This window comes from Podarcis cretensis (genome assembly GCF_951804945.1).
Source record: "Podarcis cretensis genome assembly, chromosome: 11".
NCBI classification, from domain to species: Eukaryota; Metazoa; Chordata; class Lepidosauria; order Squamata; family Lacertidae; genus Podarcis; species Podarcis cretensis.
Genome location: NC_137180.1, coordinates 4,865,832 through 4,890,118, shown reverse-complemented (window position 1 = coordinate 4,890,118; position 24,287 = coordinate 4,865,832). Strand labels below are relative to the sequence as shown.

The 24,287-nt window shown below is 42.2% G+C and overlaps 1 protein-coding gene across 1 annotated transcript; it reads right to left on the bottom strand.

Moving 5' to 3' along the window:
* Nucleotides 1-361: 361 nt before the first annotated feature.
* PSAT1 (phosphoserine aminotransferase 1) lies at nucleotides 362-22,996 on the bottom strand. Its single transcript, XM_079996135.1, has 9 exons — nucleotides 22,842-22,996; nucleotides 20,219-20,279; nucleotides 19,440-19,509; nucleotides 17,721-17,926; nucleotides 14,218-14,390; nucleotides 13,399-13,568; nucleotides 8,851-8,979; nucleotides 4,861-4,998; nucleotides 362-2,206 (listed from the first exon to the last, which is right to left on the bottom strand). The coding sequence occupies exons 1-9, from the start codon at nucleotides 22,899-22,901 to the stop codon at nucleotides 2,101-2,103; spliced, it is 1,113 nt and encodes a 370-aa protein (XP_079852261.1). The 5' UTR covers nucleotides 22,902-22,996; the 3' UTR covers nucleotides 362-2,100.
* Nucleotides 22,997-24,287: the final 1,291 nt, after the last annotated feature.

Genomic DNA, 24,287 nt, shown 5'->3' with positions numbered 1-24,287 from the left:
AAGTTAAAACAAACAACATCAAATTCACCAGTGATACTTTAAAAGACTTTTATTATTTTTCAATTTAGTATACACAAAGAAAAACTTGGTTATTTTAAAGAAAGTAGGGAGGACTCTTTGTTCTATTTTGACCCACACACTTTTAAGTAAAAAATCCAGGAAAAGGGTTGTTCTTAATATTATGATTATTTTATTAAAGTGTACATGAAATTGTACAAGAAATTGATAACTGTCTCCGTGGCTCTAAGAAATCCAATCTTGAGAAACAAACTGACCAGGTGGCCAAATTCTATCAACAATGTTATTTCATTAAAAACAAACAAACAAACTGCTAAATTAACTTTTTTTTATAAAAAAAAATATGCCATGATCTAATGAATGTAGTCTTTGAGAAATAAACAGTTTTGGTTAAAATTTATTTTTAAGGGAAACATTATTGGGCAGCTGGGTAAGTTATACCAGAGAGTGAACATGAAATAGAATGCAAGGGGACAATAAACTAAACCTTCCTTTCACAAGTTAAGAGTGTTGGCCATTTCATACACGGCAGTTGTGTCCTACATGGACACAATCTCTGTACAGGTAATTAAAAAAACCACAACAGAATTATGTATGATGAGTGAGGGGGGTGAGGTCATGGCTCAGTGGAAGAGCATGTGCTTGGCATGCAGAAGTCCCAGGTTCAAAGCCCAGCGTGTCCCTGTAGGGCTGAGACTGCCTGAGACTCCTCCAGAGAGCAGTTGCCAGAAATGCAGACAATGCTGAGCTAGAGGAAGAAATGGTCTGACTCGGGAGAAGAAGCTTCTGAGGTTCCTGAACAGGCAAGGCCTCCTGCTGCTGCGAGTGCATCTTCCAAGAAGGCACAAAGGGTGTGACATGGCCCCTGAACAAAAACGTTCATTGGGGGGAATTGTGTGGGATCTTGTGAACATGAAGGCAATATTGGTTTCAAAACAGGCAGGAGCGAACAGGGAAAGAAAGTGATTTTGGTTTCTGTGCTGTAAAATGGAAGGGTGCCAAATGTAAATGTCTTTAAGTCAGAAGTAGTTCAGTATTTTAAAAGCAGAGGATGGAACTGCACAACAGTATAGTTAAGTGTGCGTTTAACAATTCCATGGTCAAAGTCAGCAAAACTTAACAGGCTTCCTGCTTCAAAAACTAAGGCCTGATGTTAACAAAGGATGACTGAGAGTAATTCCCTTAGGCACTAGTGAGGTGTACTTGAAATTATTAAACATATAAAATCTGTTCCCATTGAATATTATCTAAATACAGTGGTACCTCATGTTACGTAACCTCCAGGTTACAGAATCTTTGGGTTACGGCCGCGTCAAACGCAGAAATTTTCGGGATACGGCCAGGCCTCTAGAACTGATCCTGTTCGTAATGAGAGGTACCACTGTATTTAACTTTGCTTACCATACTAAGCACATGGCACTCTTAAGGAGGAGACTAACCTCAGGAAAATGTAACAAACAGGCACCAGGGGAAATATTTTACATAAGATGGGCTTGTTTGTCAGACCCTTACACTGAGAACAATAATTTCAGAGAGTTGCCATGTATACAGTACTAATCTCTACAACCCCTCTAACCCACCACCCCTCTATTGTTGTCCCTGCCAAGGTGACTCAACCATTGCTACTGTGTCATTTCTTTTAGCAGATCAAGATGATAAGGTGACAGCAAAAACTGCAAGGTTTTTAGGAGGACCAATTAGAATAAGATATATTATTTGATTGTAACCCCAAAAAATGTATTTTCTATGTTTTTACCTCTATCCTCAGTACATTTTATTTTATTTCAGGCTGCTGAATTATCTCCCTACCTACCCACTTAAAAAAATGAAATGAACTGCATACCTCTAGGGACTGTGATAAAACACTGGAGTCAATTCTCAAAGTGCAGGGGACAAGCAAGTCTGGATCTTCTACAGCCAAAACTGCTTTGAATATTGGGCAGATGCAAGAGACACTGGGATTTTTATTGGTTTCCAAAATTTGACTGTGGTATTGAAAGTTTTAGTATATAAAATATTTCCACCAGCTTCCAATTCATTACACTTTTATTTCCAAGAGGGGCAACACTAATTAATTCGAGTTCATGACCGATGCCTCTCCATGAAGCTCTTCATGAATGTTGCTAACTTCTGAACATCTTCTCTTGTCACAGCATTATACAAAGAAGCACGGATTCCTCCCACAGATCTGAAAGAATAAGGGGAAATGCAGGGAAACAGTACATTTGGAGTGTCCCCCAGTTTCACCAGTGTACTATGTTCTTTTTGTAGTCCAGAACATTCATTTATATCAAGAGGAAAGTAACCTCTTTCAGCCCAAAGGCTGCATTCCTTTCTGGGCAAGCCTTTTTGGGAAAAGACGCCAGTGGTGAGCAAGGCCAGAGGCAAAAGTGGGCCTCCAGTGTACATACGACCTCTGAACAGCAGGCTGGTTTCTACACACACCCCACTCTGTCCTCCACTACGCAAGCAAGAGGTCTTATCAGAGTACAAGGGAACATTCTGGCAAGGCAAAAGCACTCAATGAAGTTGTGAATCAGGGACAGTGGCGAACATGACCTGGAAAGGCGGCATGGCAGCTAAAGACCGAATGTGGAGTGGTAAGTCCCTGAAGGGCAGATAGAGAGACCTGGATGTTGGGGTGAATGATTGAGAGCCATTCATTTCCAGAAACAGAAAGAAGATTCAAAAAGCAGTTTTCACAGATTGTTAGTCTACCAAAGCAGATACTGATTGTGGGAACTTATTTCTGGACATGTGCAGTTCCTACAGGAGACCCAGAGAGCTGGTTTTAACCAGTCTTTCTTTTCTTCTCTTGCCGGCAACATGCAGAGCACAGAGACTCTTGTTTGGACTTTAAGTGTACCTTTGTTCTATCAAGATGAAGTAAATGCTGCATATTGCAACCTGCTCAAGTAAATGTCTTACTTCACTGATTTTTTTATTGCTTCCATGAGTATTTTATTGCCTCTTATGTGCAACCAACCCTCAATGTGCTTCCAGGGAAGGAGCTGCGCTGTTTTCTCTGCTGGTTTAAAGGCTGGCACATGCAGACGTGTGGAAGTGAGGGGACGCAGGTGGCACTGTGGTCTAAACCACTGAGCCTCTTGGGCTCTGTCCCACCTTTTGCCAACCTAGCAGTTTGAAAGCATACCAGTGCAAGTAGATAAATAGGTACTGCTGCGGAGGGGAAAGTAAATGGCATTTCTGTGCGCTCTGGCACTTATCGCGGTCCTCTGTGCACCAGTAGCAATCTAGTCCTGCTGGCCACATGACTTGAAAAGCTGTCTATGGACAAACGCTGGCTCCCTTGGCCTGAAAAGCGAGATGAGCACCGCACCCCATAGTCACCTTTGACTGGACTTAACCATCCAGGGGTCCTTTACCTTTTACAAGTGGAAGTGTTGCTAGACCACTGGATTTATGAGCCAGAGATCATAAAACTTTTAATACTTGTGGGCCACATTTGGTCTCCAGGTCTAGAGGTTGCCCACCCTCAATTTATACCAACATGGTGCTTCCAGATGCTGCTGGACCGTAATTCCCACCACTTTTGTCCACTGGCCACATTGGCAGCTGGCTGATGGGAGGTGGAGTCCATTAAGATGTGGATAGGGAAGGCTGGTGTGTGCTAACAAGAGGCATGCACATCTTGTTGAGAATAATGGATCCTTTCTAAAGACAGCAATGCTTTAGCTAGCAATGCTTTAGATGCATACAAACTGGAAATAAATCTCCTCATACTGTTCTTCCAAGAGTGCATGAACAGAAGAACTGTGAGTTTGAGATTGCATGAGGGGAGCAATAATTAGACCAGAGTGACAGATTTATTTTGAAGCATCACCACACCAGATGCCAAGAGGAAAGCGGGAGGCAGGAAGACCAGCAACAGTACACCAGTACAGGGGTGGGGAGATACAACTCCAACAGTGAACTAAAAGGAATGATCAAGATACTGTATTTTCTCAGGACTGTGAAAGACGAGAACTTCATTTATGTAATAATTAGGGCTGAGCTGGAAGGAAGCTAAATTTTCAGAAACATTTATATCAGCATTTGAGCTTTTCTGCAAAACAAAATGGAAGGGTCTACGGAATGTAATAGCTTGCTGGATCAGGCCCATGGCCCATCAGGTCCAGCATACTGTTCTCACAATGGTCAACCAGATGCTTGAGGGAAACCAGGAAGCAGAACGTGAGCATGATAGCCAAATCCAGGTGTCCACATAGCAACAGTATTACGTGATTCCTGGCTGGTAGGCATCACTAAAAGGCCAAGAAGCCAAGGGCCCTAACTCAGAGGTAAAGCACATGTTTTGCATGCAGCAGGTTGCAGGTTCAATTCCGTGTGTCTCCAGATGGGGCTGGAGAAGTCTTCCATCTGAAACCCTGGACTAGATTGGTAGATGACCAATGGCCAAAATACAGTGCTTAAGCAGTAGCAGATTGGGGAAATGGTGACAGTACTTATCACCTTAGTCAAATATTTACTATAAATATCATACACAAATAAGGCATTTCTGCTCATGGACTCTTAATTCATTGACAATTTGGGCATCCAGACTCTAAACTGAAACTTAAATAAAAATTGGTTTGGTTATCACACGGCTTTTCAGTTTTTAAAAACTGAAAAATATCTATAAAATTGTGCAGTCACACATATAAGGGATTTTTCAGACAACACTGAAGCACAGCTAAGCTTCAGCACTAATACAACCTGTATTTTTTCACAGTTCTGAGAAATGACAATGCCTCTCATTTTTGTGTGTTCAATTCCTACTGCTCTTTCCATCACATTGTAACTCAACCTCAGCCAAAGCTTCTTCACAGACTTCTCCCTTACCTATGCCCTTTCAGGGATAGCATGTTGTTTTCTATAGCTTGATCAAGGAATTTCTTTTCCAGGGACTCATCGCCCTTAATGCTGCCAATCCGGAAGGGAACATTCATTCTGCTCCTGCTCCTCTTTTCCACAGGACACCTGAAAATTTCACAGAAATATGATTACAGCCATATTTTGGCTTGTTATCAAATGAGTACATATTAATGAACTAAATTGTAGCTGGTATTCAACTAAGTTTTACTCAGAACAGACCTATTGAAATTAATGGGCCTAACATAGCTGTGTTCATTCATTTTTGGACGTCTACTCTGAGTAAAACTTAATTGACTACCATCCTATGTTTCTTTTGTCAGCCACAGAAATCAGTTCTACTTGCAAACTCTAAAGGGCTACCTGAAAGATAATTACACAGAAATTACATGGGGAAGTGTCAGATGACCTCATCCCTTTATGTTGAGAGAATGCATGGAGGCGTCTGCAAAGGCTAGCCATGCCCCATCATGGGCAACAGCCATGCCCCTCCTTCCTGGACACTTGGCAGGTGTTTATTTGGCATGTGAGAAGACTATGTGTCCCCATGTGTGAAGATCTTCAACACACCTGCCAAAGATGCTTGAATCATGTGTGTGTCTGAACAACTTTTAAATAAGCACCAAGGGGAAATAATACATGAAGCTGGCAGGTCGCCTTTCAAAATTAAACTGCTTTGCTGTTTTCTACAAACAAGTGGTATATAAAATTTTATGAAATAAACATTTTTTTAAGCACAAGAAATGTGCTTTTCCACTACAGGCTCCTCTAGCTGGGGAAAGCCAATGAAGCTTTTGTTTTTCCCAGATGTACAAAAAGGCGGCAGCGCAGCACAGGGAAGCAAGTGGCAAGACTGAAGGACTCTTTTGCTTGACTGGAAGGAGAACATGCTGCAAATCATTTTATATTACACTTGTCTTCCACCTAATTCTCATCAAATCCAGAAGAAATTCAACAAAAGATTTGCAGCTACAATTACCAAGAAGCCACATGCAAGCCTGCAGTTGGCTCAACTGATGCAGCACAATCTCAACCACAAGAACTCTGAAGCCCATGAGATATTATTATTACTATTTAGTTTATATATCACTGAATGCACAAATAGACTTCTAAGCCATCTACATGCATAAAAGCCAATTGCCACAATTTGATAGCAAAGCACTGCTATCTATTCACACTTGAAAAGGAGAATGGGTATTAAATAATTTAGGCCACTTAAATGATTTAGGCCACTTTCACGACTTCCGGGTTAGCGCTGCCGATTAATGGCGGATTCCCTCCGAGCTCCGGAGGGAATCGGCTCCGCAGGATCGGGTCTTGTCCGCGCCGGCGACGCGGGGACCCTTAAAAATCACAGGCGCTGATGCCTGTGAACGTGGTGACTCGGCGGGCACCATTTGCGCCCCCCCAAACCGCGAAGGAGCCTTTTTAAAGGCTCAGGAATGGGGACGGGGGACGGCGCGGTGCTGTGAGTCGATTGCTCCTTCTGCGGAGCGAAGCCGCATGCCATTGTCGGAGAAGCGCTGACTTTTTCCTTGGAACATTCGGACTTAAAAACAAGAACCCGTGAGTAAATATGGAATTTGGATCTTAAACAAATTTTTTCTGAATTGGGAACGAGCGGGGAAGGGTCAAAAAGGAAGTCGCCCCCCCCCCTTTGAGTAGATATTCTAACGCAAAGAGCTTGCAACTTAAGGTCGAGAGAACTCTTTTTTATAAAAAAAACAACCTTCACGGCTTGACGCTATAAACTTTACTGGAGGATAAACTTAACGTTTGGAGCTAAAGTTTCACCCCCCCAGAACCCGGGGGCGCCCCGTGAGAGAACCTGTTGAGGAACTATTGAAGATTTTGACAGCTGTCAAAATAGCTGTCAAAAGGAAAGGATAAAGGGAACTTTGTCTTTGTTGCATCTGCTGGCTATATTTGTTGCAACTTCTAGAAAATAAGGGAGAGCAGCTACAAATTAACCTACTGACTGGTTTTTAAACTGAGAGACACTGCAAAAATGGCTGAAAGAAGCAATAATCAGACTAAGCTCAACAAAATACTGGCTCTCCTGGGAAAGTTACAAGATCAGACAGATGTTTTGACTACAAATGCGAACACTCTGGCCCTGGCAGTAAACAACATTGTTGAAGCTGACAGGGAGTGGAGGCAGGAAGTTTATATACATCAACAACAAGAGGAATTTGAGAGCCATGAGACTGTGGATTTTGAGGAAAAGGAAGGTGGACTGGTAATTTTGCAGATGTCAAGGGAGAATTACAGTTTGGGGCCTGGCATGCAGACAACAAAGGAGAATAAAAATTTGAGGTGGAAAGTTTGGACTGAGTTGGAAATTGCAAATTTGAGAGTGGAGCACCTCATTAGTATTAATCTTAAATATGGAGGGCCAACTGGAAAAATCATGGATCTTGTTGGGTCAGAGCCCCTTCGAGCCTTGGGGCTTAACCTAAAGGACTATCCAAGAGGCCGGCAGAGAGGAACTGAGGGTGACTTGAGAGCCTCGGACGTGAGATCTCCAGGTTAAACAGTATTGATTGATGAACATTTATTGGGGACCAAACCGGGAAAGGGGGGTTCGAGTTTGGTAATCCAAAGGGTACAGAATTCTTAATTACTTACTTTTAATTTGTTTTGATATTTGTATGGAAGTTGGGAAAGCCATGGAAGGGAAATATTGACTTTAAGAAATATGTTAAAGAATAAGAAATGATGTATAAGATGTTTAAGATTAGATAAGCTAAAATTGGTGTCTAAAATGGTTAAAATGAAATGAAAATGAGGAATGTAACAATAATTTTATGGAAGAATGAGGAAAGGTAAAACTACAGTATGTTAAAATTATTAAGTTTAAGGTTGAGAATTAAGTAATAAGGATTTGCAGGACTAATAACTTGAACTGGAATACAAGAAGGGGAGGGGAGAGGAGGTCTAAGAAAGAAGTTATATGAAAATAAGCAATTGAAATTTCATTTGTTTTTAATTGTTTTCTTTTTCTAAATTTTTGTATTTTTTGTTATTTTTTCTTTTTTTGTGTGTGTGTCTATGTGTATTATTGAAATGCTAATAAATATTTATTTAAAAAAAATAAATAAATAAAAAACAATTTCACTGTTTCACACCAGCATACAGCAGAGACACACAATGCAAACAAACTGTAGCAAGTTTGCATGATGAAATAAGATTCTTGGCGCACTGAAAAGCTGTTCACATTTTGCTCTGTCCAGTAAGGCACTTCGTTGCTTAGGTGGCATTTCACAGGTAAACAGCCTCCAGTCAAAAAGCATGGCACAAAATACAGCAGTACATACATACTGATAAGATGCATACAGCTCAATTGCATCATCATAATGGCCACAATTTTTGTTGTGAATTCCTAAACAGCTGGCCGCCTACAGGCAAAAACCTATAGCTGCCATGGGGGAAAATAAGTTTCTCTTGGCTATAATCTCACTTAAATGGAACTAACAAGCTAGAAGTTATGAAATGGGTAGGATGAAGGTAAACACATTACAGATAAAATAAAAAATAATTCCTTCCAGTAGCACCTTAGAGACCAACTAAGTTTGTTATTGGTACGAGCTTTCGTGTGCATGCACACTTCTTCAGATACACACGAAAGCTCATACCAATAACAAACTTAGATGGTCTCTAAGGTGCTACTGGAAGGAAATTTTTTTATTTTGTTTCAACAACACGGCTACCTACCTGTAACTAGAACATTACAGATAACGTACCATCAAAGCATGTGATTTCTAGCATGTCATAGTCGTCTCGCAATATGCACACACCCAGAAGCTGCCGCTCCTGGGAGAAAGCAAGGCTACAAGCTTTTTCACTGAAATGCTAGTTTTCCACATGTGCTTGTGGGGAAGATTTGCTAAAGTCCTATATAGACGAAGTCCTCTGAGATAGTACTGCACAGTAACAACGGTAAAAGTCAGGACAACTTACACGTAGAATCCACTGGATCCATCAATAATATCATAAATCATCTGTGACTTCATTTGGCTAAGCTTATCCATAGCTGCAGCTCCGCCATTGTTTTTTACCCAATCCAGGACCAAGCCTGTGATATAGATACTGGAATCAAAAGAGAGGAGGCACCAATTATTTGCAATGCTATGTTCATGTCTCAATAACAAAAACAGCAAGTTTTGCTTACATGGTATAAAAGAGAAGTAAAACCAACAAGAGAGTGTGTTGGGGGACAGGGAAGAGACAGAGTCATCTGTCCCCAATGCATAATCTCACAAATGCACCCAGTACGTGATCTAAATTGGTATGCCCCATGAAGACCAGGCGTGTGTCATGCCAAGGTGTCAGCAGGCATCCTGTTGCAAACGGCGCAAGCAAGCAAGCCAAATCGCATGCAAAAAGGCAAAGCATCATTTTACGGCAAGTGAAACCTGTCAGCCCAAAGCAAGAGAACTTCCTATATAATACTTTGTATTCTAGTTAGAATCTAGCTGCTGGTTAACAGTGCTCTGGGAACACAATACCGTAGAGACAATTGGAGGTTGTAGATATAATGCTAGGGCAAAATTGAAAATTCCCATTGTTTCTTCATCTGTATTGGCCCTGTCATGACTGCTGAAATTATGGTCTAACCAACAAGAGATCCAGTTGTGAAATGCTGGTCAAATTAAAGGATCTTGGCTCAAGTGGCAGAGAAGCCATTCAAACTTGCGAAAGATAATGCTGGCATTGGCCTCCTGTTGATACGACAGCATTAACATTTTCATCAAACCTATTTCCTATTTAAAATAACTTAAACCTTTACACCTTGAGCTGTTCTTTTTTGCACTAGCCAGTAAGAACAATACTGTCCTGCTGCTTTCATGTAGCCATTGACAAACTTTTCCAAAGACGGCTACTGAATGAAAATCAGAATGCAAAGCATTGTCTGTGATTTTAGCTACAAAGAAAGAATTCTGCTTGATCACAGGTATTTCCCATGGATGTCACTTTGCATACTAAACTGCTTATAAAAAGCTAATAGCCATAATCCTAGATATTACTATAACTACTATTAATATTAAGCATTCAAATAGTTCTCAAGACTGTTAAAAGTACATTACAGTGTTGTTTGTAAGGATTGCCATTTTGAATGCAAGGGAGATGAATAGCATCATCTCCATATTACAGGTGGGGAGCTGAGGGATAATGTTGACCCAAGACTACCTTGTGAATTCAAGACAGAGATTCCCAACTCAGATTCTCAGCTACCTAGGAAGTTGCTCCTATTGAACCAAGCTGGATTATTGCTAAATCAACAATGTCTATTGTAAGCAAATAGCCTGAGCCAACTGTATCTCACAGTGCTCACCCAAGTCATCTGATCTTTTACTGTCCCCGTGTGCAGAAAAGCATCATTCACCCTACCCAGCTGGCATACAGGAATGTCTTTCTAAGCAGCCTGCCTTCTCCAGGGACCTTCTGGTTGGTCACTACTTTGGAAGCAGGATCGTGGGCCCTTTATTTGTAAAGCTGCCATTATGCCAGTGCCTGGATTTGGTCCCAGAATCACACAAATCTGTATTGTCACTCAGATACATGCCCCATTTCCAGCACATTACACAAAAGCCATGAGCGTTAAGGAAGCAGAGAACGCCCAGAAATCAGTGTTCCAATGTGGAGCGTGAATTGTGTTGAAGCTGGTATGGGGGCTCTAATCCACCTTCCAGACAAAAGGACAGACTTTGATGCCACAACACAAACCAGCACAAGTCTTTGGCAGACAATAAGCCTAAAATATAAAACGTTCCTGTTCCTTAGCTATTTTGTTCCATTTCCACATCACTCTTTCTCTGTACATTTGCACACCTGTTGCAAAAGTGTCCCACACTCAGAAAATTCCTGTATGAGCTAGTTTGGTACTGGTTCATTATATCCTGTACTGGATTTCACATAAGCCTTTATGATCCACAAAAATACACTCACTAAATAAGTGGGGGCAGGGGGCGTAATAGACTGACCCACTTTAAAAGCCACATAGCAAGCTTCCATGCCATCCCCAAAGCAGGTTTAGTCATAGATTTGAATATCAGGGAAATCCTTGTAGCTAGGAAATGCGATTTCTCCCAAGGGGGTTAAAAAGCACTGTTAATCTTCATGCAGCAGATTAATGTCAGGAAGCCAGGACTCCTTTTGGCAAGAGGTTAAAACGATCCGTATTGGAATAATTTAATTCAGTGCTTCACTACAGCAGCTCATGGACATTCAGGTCAGGTCCCCAGCCAACTAACGGCTGCACAGAGAAGAAAGAGAAACAGTCAGAATTACCGAAAAAAGGAAAGAGAGTTTGGTCAATCTCTTGCAAGACACATGTTGTTTTCAAGAAGCAAACACAAGGCAGAAACATCCAGCCAACTTGCAGGTTACAAATTTTACAGCACTGTAAATATGGAATGTTATACAAAATGGGTAACTAGTTTACAAATATATAAGAAAAAAATGAAGTTTAAAAGTTTGCAATTGTCTGCCCTGAGTTTTATGTCCCTACTACAGTATACAATTATTATGCAAGCTACTGATAATTTAGCAGTTATGGCTTCAAGGAGAATTCAGTTTTTCTTAATTGAAATTATTTTCCATGCATGTAAACCTTTCACTCCATACTCAGGTTACTAGAATAATGTAATGGGGAAGGACTTAAACTAGGCAGCAAAAATGACCAATAGATGCAAAACTCACCACTGGTCAAATAGGGTACTTTATCAATAATGATGCGTTCTTCCCTTCCACCACACCCCCTTTTGTCTTTGCAGAGAAGCTTTTCTTGGTTTTTCTGTTTAGCCAGACAGAAACAACCAATCATGTTATATGGCATAGCCATATTTCCAAATTTTAAAATCCTTGCAATGTTTTTGTTGGGCTTGTCAGGGAGAAGGAAATTGTGCTTTTCTGATGGGGTTGTAAACCCCCCTGAAAATGTTTAGTTAAAAGGCAATATAAAATTATTTGAAATAAAGCTAAAATACTCCATACATTCCAGAACACTGCCAACACTCACTATCGAATAAGTAACTTTTGGCATGTGTGAATAAAATCTGTATGAAACTTCTAATGACGGGAAAGGGTTTGAGGAGGGGAGGCACCAGCCTATTGTACGTAGTAGACACATGTTGCACAATTAAATACTAAGAGATCTGTTTGAACTCCTGCATCTGATATGGTTTTTCTCCACCTTGCAAGGTAACATTCATAACATTTTTCCCTCGGTACATCCTATGAAGTTGAAACAGACCTTTAGAAATGGGGATTTAAATGCCTGAAAAAATTGAAATGCCTGTTTTATTACAGAAATAAGTTGTAGGAACTGCTTGCATAACTAAAATTTTCCATTCACATAATTCATGTGCTCACACAGTAGATCTGAAGAGTATTTGGTTCAGTAGTCACACATACACTCACTCACCTCTTGAGTAACTATTAACTCCTAATTACCCTACTAACAAAAGCACAACTTCACTGCTGTCAGCAATTCAGAAACACAGAGAGTAACCCTTTATTCAGTTTTGCCTTGTTTGCATCCAGAACTGCTAATTAAATTCCATTTAGTAACCATGATGCCTAGATGACAATTAAAATGGAAAAGGCATGGTTGTTGGTTGGGATTTTGGTCTGGGGAAATAATCACCTGAGCCAGTTCAGCTTGAAACAGGTAAGTCAAGAGATGCGTGTAGGCAGTGGAAGGGACTGAAACTATGGGCAGAGAATTTCTCGGCTCAATTCAGACCATGATCAGAAGCAGACCTGGCATTGCCACGACCATCTTTGCAGTTTTTGCACAGTGCCGCAATGTGACACTACATCAAGGGCACAACAAAGAATTAGCCAGTACTGCTGTGTAAGCCTATCTGCCAGCAGAATACGAATTCCAAAGAAAGCATTATGTCAAGGGTATCTTCAAGTCTGTAGTCAGTCCTGCTGAGGACCAATTCAGGAAAAGCAGGAACTCTGCTAAAATTTATACCACCCTGACATTTTATTTCATTGGAAAAATTTGGTTATGTCACTGAGACATAACCAACTAACATTTATTTTCTGAAGTAGCTTTATTTTCTGGAATAGCTTGGGGTGGAACCTTATCCCCCTTATCCAGTGGGTTCGGACAGCCACCTGTCCAATAGCCTGACATCATGACATTAGATAACCTGTTTTTGCATAGCACTGTACACCAAATCAGCAGCAATCAGCTGATCTCTGGGGTTTGCAAAACGCCATGCATGGCATTATGCAATCATCAGCTGACTGTCAAAGTTTGCAAAGCACTGTGCACCATTTGCAGATGTCTGCAAACTTCCACTTGGCCCAGTCATGTCTTTATCTAGTATAGGGCAGGTGGCCACGGCTTCACCAAAATGGCCTTGGGGGCCAAATGGAGAGGTCTGGTGGGCCTAATTTAGCCCACAGACTGGACATTCCTAACCTCTGCTCTGCATAGTAAACTTCCGAGTAATTAGCAAAATGAAGGATATTGCACTGTGGCAAAATTACCTGAAGCACGGAGGAGTGTTGTATAGTGAGCTGTTCTCCACTTGCACTTTGTAGTCCAACACTGTTGGGCACTCTTTGAGCGCAAAGCCAATCAAATCCTCACGTACTATAACCACTGTAACTCCAGCACAGCCTGCATTCTTCTGGGCACCAGCAAAGATTACACCAAACTTGACATTGGAAGTGGGAAGGAGAAAAGAAAGGGGAAATGGATATTAAATCCATGTACTCATTTGTACATTACAATCGTACCTCGGCTCCCAAATGTCTTGGGAGTCGAACATTTTGGCTCCCAAACAACTGAAACCCAGGAGTGACTGTTCCGGCTTTTGAACATTCTTTTGGAAGCCGAATGTCTGACGGGGCTTCCGTGCTTTCCGATTTGCTGCAGGAAGCTCCTGCAGCCAATCGGAAGCCGTGCTTTGGAAGTCAAACAGTTCAGAAGTTGAACTGACTTCCAGAACGGATTCTGTTTGACTTCCGAGGTATGTCTGTATAAGCAGAACACATACTGGTGTATGTTCCTATACACACAAATAAAGGAAAAGATCACTGCTGTGAAACATTAGCAAGCTAAATCACTTAACAATGCATATACTGAAAGTGAAATACTCTCAGGAGGTCCTTCTCAGGTGATAACTAAATGTGATCCTAAATATGTTTTACTCAAAGCAGACCTATTGAAATTAATGGATCAAATTTAGTCATGCTCATTGAACAAGTGAGTAAAAGCATTACACGAATCAGCTTGAGCAAACCAAGGTTTGAGATATTAGGTTACACCATGCAAAGGAACAAACTGCCCTTTTGGAACTTTACCTTAGACACATCCACCGGCCTGGAGAGGAAATTGGATGACATATCACACACTAAAACTGTCTTTCCAACATCAGGTACAAAGTCAAACTCGACACCATGAACCGTCTCATTTGCACAATAGTAGACATAAGAGGCATTGGGATTAAGGTTCCAAGTGCTTGGATCAGGAATTTCTGAAGCAGGTAAGAAAACAGAGAGAGAAACAGTGGAAATATTTCCCAGCTAGTAGATTCAGAAGTCCGATGAGATACAACTTTCCTTTAAATATTGAACTTTGAAAACAACTCTGGTTCAACAAATTTCTATTGCTTTGCCAGCAAAGTTAATTCATTATTGGAATGGCTACAAAAGAGAAAAAAACACCCACCACACTTTCTCATCATGGAAGTAGTAGAGCGTGTTAAATAAACAGGATACCAGGTCCTTTCAAGATGCTAAAAACAGACCACCATTCAAAATCATTTCAACATTCAAGCCAGAATGTAATCTTTTGTAGCATAATAAGGTTGTTAGGTGAGGCACCTGTGGCCCTTCAGACGCTGCTAGACTATGATTTCCATCATCCCTGACCATTGGTATGCTGGCTGAGGCTAATAGGAGTTGGGATCCAGCAAATCTAGTAAGCCATAAGTTGTCCACCCTGATCTACATGATGCATGCTAATCCTCATTGATGCCAATGTATTTTGTGAACTTAACAGGCTACTCACACACCCAAACACCAAGAGAGCATTTGCAAATGGCTGTGTTATAATGTAGGAGTTGCTGCTACAGACATTTTCCCCATGGTGACATGCATAAGCTACACATGTATCAAGAACTACATTTCCCATCAGCCCCAGACAGCACAACAAATGGTTCTGAATGGTAAGAATTGTAGTTCAACAACAGCTGGAAGGCCACAGGTTAACCAGTCGTGCTTTAGATTCAGGCTTCCCCAACCAGGCACTAGGGCTGGGCGATATCTGGTTTTCAACCTCCCTGCAGTGGTGGAGGGTGTGCCACACTTCCCCACAGCAGCAGAGGGCCTTGCCAGGCCTCCCCATGGTGGGAGAGGGTTCGCCGTACCTCTCCACAGTGGCAGAGGGTGCGATACACTCCCCCGCAGCAGAAGGTCTCATACTACCTCCCCATGGTGGCAGAGAGTGTGCCGCACTTCACTGCAGCAGCAGAAGACCTTGACAAGGCTCCCTGTGGCGGTGGAGGGCCTTAAAATTTAAGAAAGTAGTAAATTTAATAAAAATATTAAATAAACTTCCATATAATATATTTAATATATTTTCAACTAATTTAAGAGTTAAAAAAAAAAAAAGGTAAAGGATCCCTGACAGTTAAGTCCAGTCGAGAACGGCTCTGGGGTTGCGGCGCTCATCTCACTTTACTGGCCAAGGGAGCCGACGTTTGTCTGCAGGCAGTTTTTCCAGGTCATGTGGCCAGCATGACTAAGCAGCTTCTGGCAAAACCAGAGCAGCACACACCATTTACCTTCCCGCAGGAGTGGTACCTATTTATCTACAGTGGACGTTCGGGTTGCAAACGTGATCCGTGCAGGAGGCACGTTTTTAACCCGCAGCATTCAGAACCCACAGCGGCCCGTCTGCGCATGCGTGGGTTGCGATTCAGCGCTTCTGCACATGTGCGACTGCCAAAACCTGTTCCGGTACTTCCGGGTTTCGGTGGGTCCGTAACCCAAAAAAACACAACCTGAAGCATTTGTAACCCGGGGTATGACTGTACTTGCACTTTGACATGCTTTCGAACTGCTAGGTTGAGCCAACAGTGTGACGCGGCAGCTAAAAAAGCCAATGCAATTCTGGGCTGCATCAATAGGAGTATAGCATCTAGATCAAGGGAAGTAATAGTGCCACTGTATTCTGCTCTGGTCAGACCGCACCTGGAGTACTGTGTCCAGTTCTGGGCACCACAGTTCAAGAAGGACACTGACAAACTGAAACGTGTCCAGAGGAGGGCAACCAAAATGGTCAAAGGCCTGGAAACGATGCCTTATGAGGAACGGCTAAGGGAGCTGGGCATGTTTAGCCTGGAGAAGAGGAGGTTAAGGGGTGATATGATAGCCATGTTCAAATATATAAAAGGATGTCACATAGAGGAGGGAGAAAGGTTGTTTTCTGCTGCTCCAGAGAAGCGGACATGGAGCAATGGCTCCAAACTACAAGAAAGAAGATTCCACCTAAACATTAGGAAGAACTTCCTGACAGCAGTAAGAGCTGTTCGACAGTGGAATTTGCTGCCAAGGAGTGTGGTGGAGTCTCCTTCTTTGGAGGTCTTTAAGCAGAGGCTTGACAACCATATATCAGGAGTGCTCTGATGGTGTTTCCTGCTTGGCAGGGGGTTGGACTCAATGGCCCTTGTGGTCTCTTCCAACTCTATGATTCTATGATTCTAGGTTGACAGGAGCTGGGACCAAGCAACAGGAGCTCACCCCTTTGCGGGGATTCGAACCGTCGACCTTCGATCGGCAAGCCCTAGGCTCACCTGCGTCCCTAATTTAAGAGTATTTTAAGTGATTTACTAGTCAAGTTGCATCTGCTTCCCCACTCAGAGGTGTAAGTGGAATCTGTGTATGCAGAAGCCCCACTGAGTTCAACTAAACATACTTCTACTTTCCTGGGAGTAAGCCTCATTGAATTCAGTAGGGCTTGCTTGCAAGTAGACATGCATTTACTTGCACTGCTTACCGAAAAAACCCTCGCCATCATTCTCACAAGAAAAATGAGCACCGCACCCCATAGTCCCCTATGACTGGACATAACAGTCCAGGGGTCTTTTTCCTTTACGTAATATTTGCACAGTCTCATAAGCTGCTCTGAAAGCGGGGGCAGAACCCTAATTTATGCACTGCACAGCAAACACACAATATCATCATGCATTTGGTTGAATGGGTAGAACAAGATGTGTTTCATAGATACAGCAAGTTGCCCTATTCTTTTTCATCGTGGGTACTTCCAGGCCAGCACTCTTGTCAAATTGCATTTCTGCTTTGATCCTCATTCTCCCTCTACTGATTTTCCCATGCTCCTAAACTTTTGTTTTCTTTTTTCTCCCACGCACAATTTTACCCATACATGGTCCAATAACTTTGATGTAATGCGCCCACAGAAGGGAGGGAGGGCCAAGATGGGAGTGTAACAGCCAGATTTAGCCTCCCCTAAAAGCAATGTGCAGAAGCGGTTAGTTTTTCATGAAGGGGTTCACAGGTACCAACAGTGCAAATTTGGCAGTTTTTGAAAAGACCATTAAGAAAGATGGTCAAGGGCTAGGAAGCAGCAGCGAAAGCTTCTTATCCAGACCAAATCATAAGAATAGCTGCATTTCGGTAATGAGATAACCAGTTTTCATACTTTGGGACCCATTTCTCTTTAGGATTGTAGTAAATATTACACACAGTTTGTTTTTATAAAAAACAGAAACAGTAAGCAGGAAAGAAAATGCACATACAACAGTTTAGCTTTCACAAACGTTGAAGTTTGCAAGTTTACTTACTTGTATAACTAGAGAGTTTAGGATGAACAAGGTTCACTTTGGCATATTTCTCTGCTTCCTTGGCTGCTTTTGCTGACCAAGCTCCTGTAACCACATAATCAGCACACCTGGCTTCTTTTAGCCCAATAAGATTAAGTGGGACACCACTGAATTGTCCAGATCCACCTCCTTGGAGAAAAATCACTTTGTAGTTGTCTGGTATATTTCTGTGCAAAGAAGTATCGGGAAAATGAAACAATACTATCAGTTCAGGATTCAAAATATTTGACAGTTGTTGTTCTCCAAATTAGATCCCTGGTGAAAATATCAGTTATAGATCAATGAAACTTTTTTGTTAAAATGATGTTTTACATTATTTGTAAACAGTTACTATCCAGTATTTCAACAGATACACAGTATTTCAGTATAACCCTCTGTCAGACTAATAAGCATTAGATATAATAGTCTACATAGTTCAGCTTCCAAAGAAAATAAGAAAAATGTTTCTAAGTTGTTAAGTTCAAGAAGCTCTATAAATGCTGCTACTGGACCAATCACATTAATACCCTTCTCCCTCCTCGGGGAAAAGCCCCCAAGAGCCGCACACACACTCCACATGTTCTTTAAAGGGAGCGCGGCTCTTGGGGGAGCCTTAGCCTCACGCAGCCTCTCCCGGGCAAGGGGATGAAGGCTCCCCTTGCCAGGGAGAGGCTGTGCGCGGCTATCCCATAAGTCAGGACAGCCAGTGGGATCGCTGCGCAGCGATCCTGCTGGCTGTCCCAGCTTCTGGGATTCAGAATTTTTTTTTCTTGTTTTCCTCTTCCAAAAACTAGGTGCGTCTTATGGTCTGGTGCATCTTGTAGAGCGAAAAATACGGCACTCTATTTGACATTTCTTGTTTGGAGTCTGTGAAGCCCGCTCCCAGATATACTAGGCAGAATTCTAGGGTGCCCTGTGGATCTCAGACACTTCAAGCATGGACAGCCGCTGGCAAAACACCACAAAGGAAGGCCTACTCTTGACTTCTTCAGAGCAAACTTGAGCAAATATTCCGTATCTTCATCTAACCCATGTGTGGCGTTTGCCCTCCTATGTGTGTGACATCATACTGGGTTCACAGGGAAAGGGTTAACTAATTGTAAAGACTAACCAATGGGAACGCAGTGGGCAGAGTTAAGTGTGTATAAATTTTAAGCAGAGAGGTTTTTAGAGAGTTAGAATTGTTGAGAAGACAGTCTGGAGTTAGAAGAGACAGAGAAGATAAGTCTGTGGGTTGGGCTAGTCTGGTGTGAAAGAGTGAGAGAATTTGTTAAGAGGAGTCAGTCAAACAGTTAAGATAATCAGTCAGAGGGTATTAGGAAGGTATAGGAAGAGAGTAACTGGTTGATGGCAGCGGGGAAGCAAACACAGTGGTGGCACAGGGATCAATAGACCGATAAACGTCCAGGGACCTTGTGTGATCGCCACACCATGGTACTGTGCTACAGTTGCAAGTATTAAATGTATTTTGCAGTTGCCAACACAATATTAGAACAATAACCGAACCTGCTGGCAACCTTTTAGGAACAAATCATTCTAAGAACAGGAGCACGAAGTGTTTGGTTTTGTGTCCATATCAATAAAGCAGACACTTTGATGAACTTACTGTAAAAAAATTACACATGGAGTGGGAACTGTACTACAGTTACTATGTCTTCAGATTAAAGGCTTTTTAGAATGTGAATAAAAATGATCACTTACAAGAGTTCACGCAAGGACTTTTCAGCTGCTTTGACAATTTTTGAAAAATCAGATGATCTGTGGCTCATTTCTGCAACAAAATAAATATATCAGAAACAACACAAGACAAACTAAAATAAATTTCACTAAAATAAAATAAATATTTTAGTATCACTAAAATAAATTTGGCTTTATAAGATTGCCATCTTTTAATTCACATTTATTCAACGGAGATAGAAGGTCAGTGGGTACAGGAACTGTGTGCAAATGTCCACTTCCTCCACTGCAATGAATGGAGAACTCTTTTCAGGCAGCACAGCTACGTACATCAGAGCTCCTACACCCTTGAGGAAACTGCTAGACCAGGGTGACAGCTTCTGTTTCAGTACCATAGCGGGTAGAAACTGCAAAGTTAGCTGGATCCTCAGTTCACTTCACTGGAAAGTGAAAGGGAAATAGCAAGAGCTGGTGTTGCAGAGCCGTAGCTGGAGTGTTGCAGGTTGCTCAGAAAGACCAAAGTTTAAAGTCCTGATCAGCTACAAAGTTCATTGGGTGACTCTGAACCAACTGCAGTTTCTCAAGAGAAAATGAACACCCCTGGCCCCTTCAGACATCTGCTTTCCAGAGCTCATTGGTGCAAGGGTGGGATAAAAGTTGGAGAGATATTTCAGAAAGGATAATTCTCAAACTGGGAATGCCTACATTTAAATGTGTAGCTCTTCCTTGTTGTGTTCATTTGAAAATACAATTAAAAGCTCCAAATGCTAAAAAGACATCAAGAATAAGTAAGAGTGCCTTACCAAGAACACTAATGCCAAGGCCATTATAATTCACCAACTCTTTCTGGGCTTCTAACAATACCTACAAAAGAAATCAATTCGATATCATTGTGGACATTTCAATGTCAAATCTCACAAATCCTAGTTACTATATATAGAATCATTTGTAAGTTTATGTGTTATCCAAGCATGGGCAGACATAATTATACCAGGTTGTTTTCTATCACCTAATCCTTTTTTGTTTCTTTTTCCTTTTGCTGTTGTAGAACTGGAGATACCAAAGACACACCCAGAGACTTTCTGCACACTAGGCATGCAACCTTCTACTTTTGAGCTATGCTTTCTGAGCTTGCATATTTCTAATAAAAATGAATTCTTATAAAGACTTTAAAAAAGACAGATTCAACAGGATCGGATTATGTGTAGTGTCACCCATGGTTATTTCAATATGGCTAAAGTTTTAGCAGCCAATCACAGATTTTTCAGTGTTTCAGGTACACTGTCCTACACTGGGAATGAGTTCTTAACAAAACACCTCGCATCCAGAGCCAGCATTTTGGACAGATAAGATCTGGCATTACTAACACTGGGCACCATTTTCCCCCAGTAAACCACTGAAAAATAAAGGCATTTTTCATTAGCCATTGTTTAGGTACAAGTTCTATTGAACATCAAAGTTCCTTTCTAGCTGATTAATCAGATTCAGCACAACAATAAGACACTAATGCACAATCCTTTGATGAGAAAAGGCATCCAACTCATGTTATTAGGGATGGGCAATCTGGTTCTCTAACTGTTGTTGGACTACAGCTTCCATCTTCCATGGCCCTATGGGCTGGGGCTTATGAGGGTTGGAATCGCACAACATCTGGAGGACCACATGGTTCACATCCCTATCAGAATATTATGTACGAAGATTAATTCAAATGAAAATGTTTGCTGCAGACTTCTAAAACAGTCTTTTAGAAAGTAGCAACAACTTCACAGCTTCCCATGGGTTTAGCCAGGATTTATGTTTTGGGGGGAAGGGAGAACCTCAGTTAAATATTTGTATTGATTTACTTGATTAGGACAGGGCAGCTGCCCACCCCCCCCCCACCCCCCAGCTTCCCAGATCCAAAAGAGAACAATGCACAAGAGTGCTTTAAACTAAAGCGCTTAGGAATGCAATTCTTATGGAAAGCTGGAAAAATAATTTATATCTGATGGAGCCAAACCTCTCCCATATGTGATTGGATCAAGACAGATGCTGATGTAACTTTCTGAGCAGATGAGTTTACAGTCAGCATATTACTATCATATGTTGTATAAAATCTGTTTCTCCGGTCGCCTGACATTAAACTAGCATATCTGCAAATGTTTTTCTGTCCTACATGTTCACAAAGCATTTATTCAGCAGTGGTAAACAAAGGGTTCTTTTAATTCCAGCCCCATGCACAAACAAAAGCGGTAAGCATTTTTATTCCATGAGCTCTGATATTAGTAGCTTTTTCAACTGGAAAAAAACCAAGCAAACTATATTCCTTTTCACAGCTGTTGGAGCAAGGAAGGAGGGAATTTAGGTAGTTTTTCCACAGCTGCTGGGACACACCTCCACAGAAAGAGAATGCGTACTGTTCTTAAAACCCCTGAAATGGCCCTTGTGTTACAGCTCAACAAAACGTTATCCTGTAATAAAAGCCATGCAAAGCATTTGTTTAGGAGCGATAGGGAGTTAAAATGGGTAGCCAATAATAGATCTGGGAGCATAGGTTCGACATTTTAAAACAGACATATGTCCTTTTAAAGAGAGTGGGAGTCTGAGACAAAACGCGCTTTGCACTCTTCCAATACAAGACTTTGGGAGTTAAAAAGAGGAGGGGGAATTGCCAGATGTTTTGGGACAGCCTCGAAAAATACATTTTCCCCCCTTTACTACTGTACCTGAAAGAGCAAGGCGTTAGCAATGGCTCTTTAGTTCACTGCCAGCATAGAAGACGCCAGCACAGCAAGAAGATAAACGAAGATAGGAAGAGGCGAGCTAGTGCGAACTTGCCAGCTAATTAGCGTACTTGACAAGAATCCAGTATAGCACTTTTTAAAAGCCCCAGCCTTTCTCACCCTTTGCTCCACTTTAACCACGAATGCAAAATCCCTCCTTTGTTACAACTTGCTAACACCCGTCTCGAGGCAGCTCTCCGACGGCAGAATGCGGGAATGTCCTCTGTACTTAAAGCAAACACTTGGAGATATCGCTTCCACAGTGTAATAGCTGTTGATCTTTTCACAGAACCGCGTAGAGAGGACGGGGACACAAGCACACAAGCACGCACCTTTTGCAACATCTCTTAGCATTGTGGCACGCCGATTCAGGGAGTCTCTTCCCTGATCAAGGATCCGCAGCTCCTGCTGCGACCTAGATCACCCCCGTCCCGAGCGCACCAAAAAGCGCGCACCCCCAACGCGTTATCGGAAGGGCAGCCTTAAGTTGAGCGGGGCTGACTTCCAACTACTCGGAAGCAAGCCTCGCCAGCTTCCATGCTTACGTGAATACAGGACTGCAGCCACGGCGACACGGGCTTCCGAAGGCACATGCATAGGATCGGGCTGCGCAGTGCAAATTCTCCCCCCCCCCTGCAGGATTGAGCCCCCGCGGAGCACGTACCGGCAGCGGCAGCTTGGCGGGTCCCGCGCCGAAGTTGGCCACGTGCTTCTGGGCGTCCATGGTCCAGGCGATGCTTCCTCCGCGTCCCTCCGGCCTTTGTGGGGCTGCAGCCCAGCCGCCTCTCCGGATATTCCGAAGCCCAGCGACCTTGAGCGTGCCTGCTTTCCGATTGGCTCCTTGGGCCGAGGGATGGGAATTGCCACGCTCCGATTGGCCAGCGGCTTGGGTCTGGCCAAGCCATTGGCCGGATGGGCGCAGGAGAGAGGCGATGCAAGGCAGGAGGCAGATTGCAACATGCCAGGGGCTCCGGCAGCTGGAGCGGCGGCTCGCGGATCCGCCACTGCCGCTCCCCCTTGGCAGCGGAGCCCCAGAGCCGCGGGCGCCCGTTCTCTTTCAGAGGACGACGAACTCTGCGCTGGGCACCTTGCCGACAGAGCAATTCTGGTCTCTGCAAAGCGTTTCAAGAAGAGTAAAAAAGGGACTGGCAGAATCCGAGACCTGGGAGAAGTGTCGGTGGAAGAGGATTGAAAGAAGTTTAAAGACTACCTGCAAAAATATTGTAAAATTTATGAATGTTAAAATGATGTTGGATATAAAAATAGTATGGCATTAGTGATAAAGTTAAAAAGAATATGCAAAAATGAATTAAGAAATGGGTGAATGACCAGAGATATATTATGTCAAACGTAAACAATATGGCATAAGTGACCAAGTTATAAGAAATAGGCAAGAAGCGAATTAAAAGGTTTAAGGAAGATCGGTGACATAATAGGTTGAATTACATAATTATTATGAGATTTGAAAGAGGATAAGGATTTGCTGAATCTGATTGGGTAAAGGGGAACACAAAAAAGGGAGATGTGAGGAAGTCAAGAAAGAGGGTTAGATAAGTATGAAACTAAAAAAATGGATTTTTATTTTCTATGTTTTTATATTCTTTATTATCATTTTTGATGTACTTTTCTTTTGGGTATTGTTTTTGGCTATGTTTGTTTTTCTGTTTTTTCTTCTTTTTGTTGTACATATTTATGTGTATTTTTTGTAAAACCTTAATAAATATTTTATTAAAAAAATGAAGAGTAAAAAAGGGATGGGGGAAGGCAGGGCGCCCTGCGGCTCTAGGGAAAGAAGAAAGAAAGGGAGCTGAAGTCTAGATTTATTTGAAACCAGACCACCCCGCCTTTAAAAGGATCGGGCTACAAACGCATGTTGGAATGCGCTGGCTCCTTCCTAATGGACAGTGGAATACACTGTTTGAATTTTCGAGTGGTCACTGGGGTGCATTTAAAACAGGAATGTGGCACCTAGGGCCCTCTAGACAGATTTTCCTAAACTACTGTAACTATTTATTTATTTTGTGAAATGTATATACCGCTGATTGTAAAGGAGGGGCGAAACCTCAAAGCGGTGGCTTGACCTGGCAGGAGTTGCATTCCATCAGCATTT

Excerpts from the sequence above, each read along its gene's own strand:
- PSAT1 (XM_079996135.1), bottom strand. The coding sequence starts at position 22,901 with ATGGACGCCCAGAAGCACGTGGCCAACTTCGGCGCGGGACCCGCCAAG. Across the intron at positions 14,391-17,720 it reads TAAACTCTCTAGTTATACAA|AAATTCCTGATCCAAGCACT; the intron begins GTAAGTAAACTT and ends TACCTGCTTCAG. Across the intron at positions 13,569-14,217 it reads GGCCGGTGGATGTGTCTAAG|TTTGGTGTAATCTTTGCTGG; the intron begins GTAAAGTTCCAA and ends TCCAATGTCAAG.